General features: G+C 42.2%; 2 protein-coding genes across 4 annotated transcripts; both read right to left on the bottom strand.

Annotated features, from left to right (window-relative positions):
• Positions 1-1,048: 1,048 nt before the first annotated feature.
• On the bottom strand, positions 1,049-6,103 carry LOC102196244 (uncharacterized oxidoreductase At1g06690, chloroplastic-like). 3 transcript variants are annotated; one of them, XM_013910258.1, is made up of 8 exons: positions 5,888-5,941; positions 5,615-5,777; positions 5,123-5,223; positions 3,893-3,979; positions 3,483-3,630; positions 3,024-3,103; positions 2,838-2,931; positions 1,049-2,368 (listed from the first exon to the last, which is right to left on the bottom strand). In XM_013910258.1, the coding sequence occupies exons 2-8, from the start codon at positions 5,724-5,726 to the stop codon at positions 1,959-1,961; spliced, it is 1,032 nt and encodes a 343-aa protein (XP_013765712.1). In that variant the 5' UTR covers positions 5,727-5,777; positions 5,888-5,941; the 3' UTR covers positions 1,049-1,958. The 3 variants fall into 3 exon arrangements, with proteins under 3 accessions (XP_013765712.1, XP_005730730.1, XP_005730731.1); XM_005730673.1 differs by lacking the exon at positions 5,615-5,777 and having other exon boundaries at positions 5,888-6,103; XM_005730674.2 differs by lacking the exon at positions 5,888-5,941 and having other exon boundaries at positions 5,597-5,683.
• A 78-nt stretch (positions 6,104-6,181) lies between these two features.
• On the bottom strand, positions 6,182-9,283 carry nsun5 (NOP2/Sun RNA methyltransferase 5). The gene is made up of 4 exons (XM_005730671.1): positions 8,192-9,283; positions 7,557-7,764; positions 6,872-7,036; positions 6,182-6,469 (listed from the first exon to the last, which is right to left on the bottom strand). The coding sequence occupies exons 1-4, from the start codon at positions 9,114-9,116 to the stop codon at positions 6,280-6,282; spliced, it is 1,488 nt and encodes a 495-aa protein (XP_005730728.1). The 5' UTR covers positions 9,117-9,283; the 3' UTR covers positions 6,182-6,279.
• Between the last annotated feature and the right edge of the window lie 1,335 nt (positions 9,284-10,618).

The raw sequence follows: 10,618 nt of genomic DNA, 5'->3' as shown, positions 1-10,618 counted from the left end.
CATGTCTGTCCCGTTTGTAGCAACCGAAAATAAAATAAATACATAATTATAATAAAGGTCAATCAAATGGACCAATATGGCAAGGCCATGATGATCCACTTGGTAAAATAAATCCGCTTGGCATCTTTCTTGGCCTTAAGACAACAATCTGATGGCTAAAGATCCAAACGGGACACAAAAAAATAAATAAAAAATCAACATCTCAAAATCTGAACATGACCATATCCACACTTCTTGCTCACATCATATTTAAAATGAGTTTTCAAAAGTTTTTTCTTTGAATTTTCAAAATTCAAAGTTCAAAAACACACAAAAATGTATAATATACATTCTTTCTGTATTATTCAAATAAATACTGAGTTTAAGTGATTTCCAACACACTGCCTATTTATACCAACACTTTATTGTATTCAAAATTAAAATGCCTGAAGAAGACATCTGTGATCAGTGTAATATTAATCGAGTACATAAATAAGTGTTATTTTGGATAAAGAGTTCTTGAACCCACAAACACTGAATGCAAGTTTTGCTTTGGTGTTAATAAGACAATAAGATCCTCCCCGTCCTCGTACCTGACTTCAATCCTACACTGAATTTCAGGACCTCATCACCTTTGGCCTCCTATAGCGCCGCACGACTCTGTCTGGTGTTTGAAATGGACAGAGTGTGTCACCTGGGGGTGTGTGAGGGAGCAAAGTGAAACGCACTGACAGACTGCGTGCGTGCAAGTACAGTATGTGGCTGTATGTTTACACTCTCCACACACTGTAGGTGCTGTGGCTGCACACAGGCTGGCTGTTTCTCTCTGGAACGCTGTCGTACTGTTGACCACGGGCGGTCGCCTCCTGTCACATTAGATTGCTGCTTCTTGAGCACCTTCAAAACACACATGCGAAATACATGCAAAATAAAATTCAGTCATGCAGCGCACACACAGATTATTCACAGGGATTTTACAATAATTATGCCCTAACTCTTCAAACACCACAAACACAGAATTGCATCATCCTTCGTACAAAAGCAGCACACGCTGTCTTTTTTTCCTTATTTTTTATTGCTTCACATTGACATTCGTGAACATGATAGACATCCGAAAGAAAAAAAGATCATTTAGTAAGAAGAGAAATGAGAAAGTCAACCGAAAAGATGAAAACATAAAATAACATTATTGCACTCCCGTATTCGTCTTCCCTGTCATTAGTCTTTCCAGGTACATGACACAAGCATCGTTCAAAATATTTTGAAAAAAGAAGATGTGCATACACGTAAGCATAATTCCCCATACATTTCTGATGAAAATCGGGAGTTGTATGAATTTTGTTGACAAGAAATAACAGAGTTATCCATCACCTGGTTACTTCTTCCACTGCTAAATTTGCAATAAGTATTTATCTTTTATTATAAAGTCCAAATGATAGAGCTCGTTGATTAATAACATGCTTTTGTCTTAAATTCATTTAGTACAACAGTGCTCCAGGCTACCCTACATCCTTACACATCACTGAACACCACACCCTGTGAGTAAATAGAATATGTTACATACATTCATATATTTTGGTCCTATGTTCATTGCAAGATGCAACTTTAGCTTTATTTTAATTTACTAAAGCTAATGGAAAAATACATTTATTTTAAGGAGATACAAAAAGAGAAATTTCTCTGAATGTTTAAGGCTTAAGGACACACTTGACACTTGAATGTATAACTGAGTATCTCAGTGCGACTGCATTCAAGGAGAAGCTTCTTAAAACACATTATTCCAAATAAAGGGGTTCTTAGGTTGCTTTTTGGGGGGTGGAGGGTTTTAAAAGTCAAAGAAAAAATTCATTAAAAACACCAAAAAATATTGCTTTTTTTTCTCTTTTCCATGTGCTGTGGGAGATCTTTCTATTCCCTCGTATTTCCTCCTCCTCTGCAGCGATCTGTCACATCCAGTTAGTCAGTCCCCCCCGCCCTCTTTAGTTCCTGTACTCGTCCCCACAGTCCCCGATGATCGCCATGAGGTCCCTGGAGCGTTGTGTCACTGCTTCGATGGCGGAGAGATCTTCAGCCGTCAGCTGCAGGTCAGAGCTGCAGCTTCGCAGGCTGTCACTGATGTGCTGCCCCGCCCCTGCGACGCCTAGCCGGCAACCCACAATGACTCCACCCACTGCAGGCCGGTCCAGCACGTAACGCATTGCCACGCTGGCTATTGAGGAGTTACGTCTCTTGGCTACCGTCTCCAAGGTGTCGAGGAGATCTTGGAAAAGACTCCAGCCACCCCAAGTGTTGATCATGTTCTTGTACTTGGAAAGGGAGGCGGTGTAGAGCTCCACCCTAGATATAGGCTCCACCTTTCTGAGATAGCGTTCAGAGAGCAGACCGCCAGCTGCACCAAGAAAAAATGGATGCAAGTGAAATGTAGGGGGGGGGCGGATGAAGGAGTTAAAAGTGTCAGGGTGGAGAGAGGGGAGAAGAGGGAGGACAGATGGGGCGGAAGGATGGAGATAAGTAAGAAACAGTAGGGAAAACATGAAGGGAGGGGAGAAGTGATGGAGGAAAAGAGGCGTACATGGAGACCATAGTGGTTAGGAGGAGGATGGGATGCAGAGGGGGGGGAAAGTTAGCAGAGAATAGAAGGTGGGAGGGGAAAAAATGAAAGCAAGGGAGAGAGAAAGAGGATGTGTCGTCATGTCATCTGACTCCATCTCAGAAACCCACCATTTTACAGTCCCACACAACAATATTAATGCACAACTCGCACGACTAGAGATGAAGTAACGTCTACTGAAGAGAGACTGAAGTCGAATATTGCTAATGTAAGATGACTGCATGCAAATAAAGGAGTTATATCTCACCGAGCGTGCCGTAAGTGAGGAGCTTAATGTTGTTGGCGACACAGAACTGCTCCATCCTGGCTGCAGGTCGCTGGTCAATCACCGAGTACTGAACCTGCACAGACGGCCACATTAAACACAAAGAGAAGAGGAAGACTATCCTAAATGTGATGGAGCAGTGTTCTCACACGTAGAGGGATGTGTTACCTGGTTGCTGGAAATGCGGATGCCTTTGCTGGTGATCTCTTCCAACCTCTGTGTGTCAAAGTTAGTGAGGGCGAGCTCACCTGAGGAAAAAATAGTCAGATTCTTAACTTGTGTGTCTGGGAACCAGCACACCTCTGGTACTGTAGTCAAGATTTAATGCAATGCAATAACAACACACATTAGTCAAGATTTGTTGTTAAGAGTCAAAACCAAATCTGTGTGTATGTGTTTTTCTATCTATATCAAAGTGCACGCTGATATTAAACCATGATTAGCCAGCAAAAGAGTCTAATTCTTGTGTTTATATACATTTATGTTGTTCTCCTCAGTTTCTCCCAGAGTGCAAAGCAATTTTTTGTCATTCATTTTTGTCACTCTTAAAATCTTATGAGTTTATATTATAATTATATGTTGTCCGTTCATTTATAAATTGTGCATTTAGTAGTACAGCGCACATACGTATGACTCCTTCCTGCTGCAGGTCAGAGAGGTGACCCAGTGCCTCCAGATATCTCTTGTCCCCATAGTCCCACCAGTGAAACTGAACACAGTCCAGGGTGTCCACCTGCATTCGAGTCATGGACCGCTGCAACGCCTTCTCCACCACCTGCAAGAACAGAGAGAGTTCAGCTGATTTCTTCTCCCAGAAACATCAAAAAATGTCAAAGCTGAGTGCTGGATTTTATGGACTGATACTAGAATCAAACCTAACTGTATCTATTTCAAGCCATTCGTAGAGATAAAGACAGAAAAGAAATACTGGCGAGGTTATGATTTGATTCTTAATAAAGACATGCACTGCTCTCTAGTGGATAAAACCGGTCTCACTGTTAAAAGCACAGCAGACCGAGCATTGCTGAGTGGCTCACCTTGCGCTCCATCAGTCCAGGTCTTGGTACATATTTAGTCAAACCCTGCAGAGCTGGGCTGAGACTCCCAGAGGATTTGGACTTCAGCTAAAGATCAAACAAAGATAAAAGTTGAAAAAACACCAGTGACTGAGCGGGGTTACATTTTACAGCTAGACTGAACACACTAATTCTGAATTAAGGGTGGAAGAGTTAAATAGTATATGTGGATGGGTTTTCTTTATATGGGGTTTCCGATCATCTGCACATTATTCCAGGTGAACGGCTGACAAAGGCTGATACCATCAGACTGCCACAACACATCAGCTGATATTGCATCAACTGACCTAAGTGCACACACTGGCACTGGTGAGTGTAGGAGTGTCTTAAAGTGCACACCAAGTATCTGCACCTCTGTGAATAACCAATGCTAAAAAAATATCACCACTTTCTGCTGTGACACAAAACTTTTCCCACGTGCGGGACTAATACAGGTTTATTTTGTCTCTTATCTTTAAATTCTGATGTAATTGTGTTTTCCTACAAAATACTTGGCAAGGTCCTGTCAAGATCTCCCAAGGCAAGGTCGTTATTTACTGTCAAATAAGTCATTCTCAGCATATGACAGAAAATTACACAGGTTTCTGTCTCTAAATCAGGAACCCTGCTCTACCCTTTCTGCTCTCTGTAGTTCATCTTTTCCTTGTTAATATCACACATACAAACACGCTGCGGTACATCACTCCAACTGCAACTGTGTAGACATCAGATTTTAAACATCACAGTAGTAAGAGTCCCCCATCCCTCCTCACTCAAGTTTAATTTACCTGTATTGATATCTTCCAGCACATTGAATAAAGCTGGCAAATGGTTGGCAAAACTGAGGTTTCTTCAAATTAAAATGGCTTTTTTCTTCCCATTGTTGTCAGGCGGTTGCTCATAAGGGATTGTGTAATTGCTGGGGTTTCTTTCTGATATTGTAGGGTGTTTATTATACTGTATGGTCTTCCCCTCACCCCAAACCAATTGGTGCCTCTCCCCAAGTCTGGTTCTGTCTGCAGTTTCTTCCGGTTCAAAGGGAGATTTCCTTCACACTCTCACCAAGTGGTCCCTCATACGGGGTCATTTATTCTTGGGGTTTCTTTCTAATATTTTAGAGCCTTTACCTTACAATATAAAGTGGTTTGAAGTAACTGCTGTGGTGATTTGGCGATGTGTAAGTAATACTGAATTCAGTATATACACACTTACCTGGCTGTTAAACTGTCCAAAGATTTCCTCTGCAGGCCCGTAAATGTCTGCCATGTCGAATGTGGTTAAACCAGCATCTACATACTCCTGCATGGCCTCAACTACAGACATGAAAGGAAAGAGGAAAGCAGAGAAAAGGAGGAAAGTAGCACAGATAAGGCGACGCGTGGTGGAGTTTAGAGTAGTGTGAATCATTTCTAGTGTATCAGTCCAGCTTTAATTATCATCCTTAGTTTGCCCAGATACGTTTTAGCTATTATTGTTTATTTATCCCAGAACAATTAAAATACCTGAAAAGATATCTCGAAAACAAGCAACACCAATAGTACAACTCTACATGAGGGCTTCATTTATTGTAGGATTATTGTATTAAACTGCACTGTAACTGTACCTAATAAATTCACTGAATGAATGAAGCATACGAAAATAAAATAAAAATCAAGACACCTAGCTATTTTTTTAAGTTATAGCTACCCGGGGTTTACTGTTCACCTGCCCTGACTTTATCCACCGCTCCGTGCGCCCCGGACACCTGCCACATCCCGTTCAGGACCCGGCAGATCTCCAAACCTCCGGACAGTGTCACTTTGGGTAACGAGGACATTCTGCTGTCAGGGCCGAGGGAGAAGCTGCTGGAGGCGGCCTGCTGTCTTACTTTTTCCCCAGTTGTAAATAAAAGAAAGAGGAAAACTTTAATAAGTGTCCTTGCGGGGAGCGGTGTCGTGCATTAACCGGTACTAATACATTCGTGTTCAAGTGACTTACTCCGTGTACGCCAAAAGACCTGCTGGACTCAAAGCCGGCACGCAGCACTGCAGGTCACCGCTTATCGCCGTCAAACTGAAACATTTATCAGTTACAAAAGAGTTTGGTAACAGTTACAAAACACACCACTGTTTCCACCAATAGCTGACGCTGTTTTACCGGAAATAAAAATCACTCTACAGGCAGGCTGGCTGCTGATTGCTGCCCCCTGCTGGATAATTCAGGAGGGGACTAAAATACCTGAAAAGATATCTCGAAAACAAGCAACACCAATAACACACAGATGAGACGCAGTAAAAATAAAAAGTATCTTTACTTTTCAGTTACATCTCAGTTAGAAATCAACAGCACTGTTCATCCAGACTAACTGTGCAGCAGTCCAATTTTAAATTTCACTCTGCAGTTTCTGCCCCCTTCTTTTTTTTCTTCCTCTTCCTCCTCTTCTTATTGTTGGGTTTGCTGCCAGTCTGTCCTCCTACAGGTGTTGGTCTGTCCTCTGTCTCTGAAGCTTCACAGTCTTCTTCTGAAGCTGCAGGTCTCTTCTCAGAGGAAGGCAGATTGCGTGGTTTCACCTCTGGGCCGCTGTGACGGAGTAAAGAGCAAGAGTCAACCTACTCATCTAAAAACACTACAGGAAACTTCCGCAGTACTACTGTTGAGAGAAACATTAAAATAATAAGTTGCATAGCCACTTTGATCAGGTAATCATGTTTTATCCCAAAACAAAGATTTGAACAGATCTAGACAGTGTTACAGTAGAATTAAACTAAAAGAAAAAAATTACTGACAAATTCAATGTTTTTATGAGCAGACAGGGAACAAATACAGAAAGTCAAATATAATAGACACAACTAAAAACTATTTAGCTAAACACACTGTTAGCTAACCATACAGATGTGTGCGCAGACCTGCATGGCCATAACTCAATGTAACAGCTGGTGTTAAGGTTATTTTTGTAAGTTTACATGACACTCAAGTATTCACCTTATCTGAACAGCCAGTTCCTGCTTTGTATTTCCAGGCTCGCTGTGTTTCTCCAGCAGGGCCACGAAGAAGCCGTGCGTGAGGGTCTTGGCAGTGCTGGCACGCAGACACTGTGGGAGGGGCTCCAGGCCTCGCTCAGGCCACTCAGCCAACAGAGGAACCAGTCTGGACGGGGAGACACGAAAGGATTTGAATAACACTTCTAACAACCAGTTTGGCATAAATAACATACCTCAGGGAGCAAAACCCCAACACTGAACACCTGAACATTTGTTGCATTTTTTTTAAACATGTTTTGAGTTAGTAAAAGCTACCTCAGCCTGCATCTCTACACTTACAAACAAAACCGTAACACCCCCCATTACATATGTATTATGGATATTTGAAATTATTTCACTGTCGCTAACTGCACTTTGTCACAGTCCTCATTTAATGAAAATCTTAAATCTTGTGCCGTCAGTGTCATTGCATAGTCCTGAAAATGGTCTCACACACCTGTAATGTCCAATTTTATTGACAACACTACAATGCAGTACTGCTACTATAACATGCATATGTGTCAAGGTGGAGAGATCACAGAAAAATAAAAAAAAATCTCCAGGTTTCATCGTCTAGACAGCTAAATGAGAATAGAATGCTTTAAAATGATAAATAAACAGTCTGAATGTCTTCAGGCTGTTGCTACCTGAAGCCGGGGTTCTGCTGCAGACAGGCAGCTACCACTTCCTCATTCTCCTGTTTGTGGATGGAGCAGGTGGAGTAGACCAGGCGCTTCAGGCTGGGAAACCTGAGAGCGTGGTTAAGGCAGCGCAGCTGGAAGGAGGCCAAAGAGGCCAGACGAGCCTGCTCCTTCTCCTGGTCAGCAGAGGTGTTGTCCTGGAGGCACACCATACCTGAACCCCGTCACACACAGGTTACAATGCTTTTTTGGTTGTTGTTGGGTTTTTTTTACTATAATTAAGCTGTTTGTTTCTTTAATTCCACACTGGGACTGTGATTCTTGCTTATACTTGTGAAACGCAGCTAAGTTTTGCAGTATTTGCTTGAACTTGAGAGAGGAAGGATGGATCTGTGATGCCTAAACGGGTTTCTATTCCAGTTTCTACTCTGGACACCCACATCTGTGACTAACGTTTGTATGTAACAAACGTTAGTCTTGTTACATATAAACAACAAATTCAATGTTTAAAAATGAAATAAATATGATACATTTTGCATTCAAAGTAAACTAAAGTGTGATAAATTGAAGATACATATGCACAGATGTTATAAAGAACCCTACTGCAGTCATACAAACACAGGGATAACTGGTCACTCTACCTGAACCACTGCAGGAGGGATCGAGCAGGATGTACTCAACATCCTTATACTGCGGGTTATCGGGGTCCACCTTCAGGAAGTCCTGGTTGGCCAGCTGCTGACAGGTGACCCCTGCACGGAGCAGGAGCGTTGACATGGTGGCCAAGCGCTTTCCATCCAAATCAAAAGCAAACAGCCTGCCCTTGTTCTTCATGATGGCTGCCAGCTGGCTGGTTTTGTTGCCGGGTGCGGCACAGGCATCAATGATGTGGCTACCAGGTGGAGGACTAAGGAGATGAGCGGGGAGGCAGCTGGCTTTGTCCTGCAGAACTATGTGGCCTGCTTTGTACAGGAAGTGGTCATGGAAGTCAGTTTTAGGAGAGAAGACCAGCAGCCCTGGCAGGTGCAGGTCACTCAAAAAGTATCTGTCTTTCAGGGATAAGTCTTCCAGCCTGGAAGCCTTCCCCAGGTAGGAGAAGCCATCCCTCTTCAGGTAGTCCACAACATCCTCCACAGTGGTCTTCAGAGTGTTCACACGTACATATCTGGGCAACTGGTCTCCAGCGGGGTGCTTGACACTGCAAGGAAGCAGGTCTTCATTCCTGCTTACCTTCTGCTTCACCTTCATGCGAGCCAACTCCGCCTGCAGTCTGGAGCGATGCTTCATCATCATGGCCTTCCAGGATCCGCCACACTTCAGCCCCTGGCCTATCAACAGGTCGTACACGAGCACCTTAGCCAGGGGCATCTTTAGCTTGGTATGCCTGAGTAGCTTGGTGGACTCGATGATCTCCTGCAGGACGGAGGAAAACTTCTGGGTCTCACAAACCAGAGCGAACAGCTGTTTGATGTTCTTGAATTGACTGTCGTAAACCAGAGTTTTCAAAGCCCCTTGTTTACCCTCGACCTTCTCCATGATCTCTGCTGCTTTCAGGTACAGAGCCATGGCGAAAGAGGGTTTTTTTTTCCCTACTGCGCTCAAACACTCCTTTTCTTTCTTTAGTTCTGAGCAGGAAACAACGAGCGAGTTTATTTGAGCTCTGTAAAAGCAGCTTCTTCTATACTTTTCCTCCGTGCACACGTGAGAGGAGAGGTCACGACACCGGAAGTACTCGTTGACGCACTGTTTTTCTTTTGACGTAAGTAGTAGTAACTGGTGCCGGATCAAAGACAGTAGAAAACGTCTCTATCGCCCTCTGGTGTCTGGCTCCAATGCAAAGAAGTTGTCCTCAAATGTTCTTCTCTCCTTGAGATGCTTTAACAGCGTGGCTTGTCATGAATCGCAAGACTTAAGTTGCTGCGGTAGAAAGAAGATCACGAGGTAATTTAATGACATAAATCACTGATGCAGATTTAAAACACTTTTGAACTGAAACATCGCAAACGTGGAAACTATTTTGATGATGCAGTTATATTTTTACTAAATAAGTTGACATGGATTTTATGGAGGCTGTGTGTGCTTTCCAACAGCAAATATCAATGCATGTTCTGAAGAACATATTTATTGATATGAATAGTAGCGATTGACAGGATTCATTTCATTCTAAACATGGCATAAACAGGATAGTTGCAACTTCAATGATGCCACAGACTATAAATCTATTCTGGATTTGGGATACATGATGATGCTCTGTACTGAGTCTGCACAGTAAACTGCACAATAACTAGTTTGCTTTTTGTCTGGGGGTATGGAGTGGAAGTGTGATTTTCCACTATCTTTATTGAATAATACCACATTTTTAATGATAATGATTTGGTCAACTGGCTCCATGTGATTAAAAGACTGTAAAAAAAATGCTGAGCATGTTTCTCTTTCTGCTAATAACTTATTCTTTACTTTAAAAACTTTAGATCAATGTGATGCAGCATTTTCCTCAAGATTGATAACTAAAGTGTCCCAACTTACCTGAGCCTGAACTCACAGATGGTGTGATACCTAGTCTAAAAAGGAGAGGAGGACAATCTGGGTTTATCAAAGCACACTTCAAAAGCAAGGCAATTGTAATTGTACAGGGGTGCACTACTGCTCATGACATGAATAACTTGCACAGCTGTGTAGGCACTATCAATGTTGAATGATATTTGCAAGTTTTCTTGTGTTGTATTCACTGGCATCCACAGTGAAGACATCGTGGACAGCGGAGAATCTCCCGGTGGTGGAGCAGACTGGGACAGAGTTCCACTGATGAAAAAGAGAGTCACGATGGATATTATAAAAATTAAATAAAAAAAGATTCAGACCAAAATATATATTTTTTTAACTTTATTTATCACATTTTAAAACAGGGATCACATAAAAGATGACATTGTGGTAGTACAATGAGGAACAGAAAGAGTGACAAGGACAGTGAGACAAAAGTGAGTACAAAAAATAAAATAAATTAAGGGGAACATAAATAAACAAAAGTTTGCAAGAGCCAAAATCAAGTTAGCAGTTTCAATCGGTTA

Source organism: Pundamilia nyererei, unplaced genomic scaffold (genome assembly GCF_000239375.1).
Source record: "Pundamilia nyererei isolate P.nyererei 1_Seehausen unplaced genomic scaffold, PunNye1.0 scaffold00039, whole genome shotgun sequence".
NCBI classification, from domain to species: domain Eukaryota; kingdom Metazoa; phylum Chordata; class Actinopteri; order Cichliformes; family Cichlidae; genus Pundamilia; species Pundamilia nyererei.
Note: the sequence above shows the minus strand (reverse complement) of the source record. Positions and strands in the feature narration are given on the sequence as shown.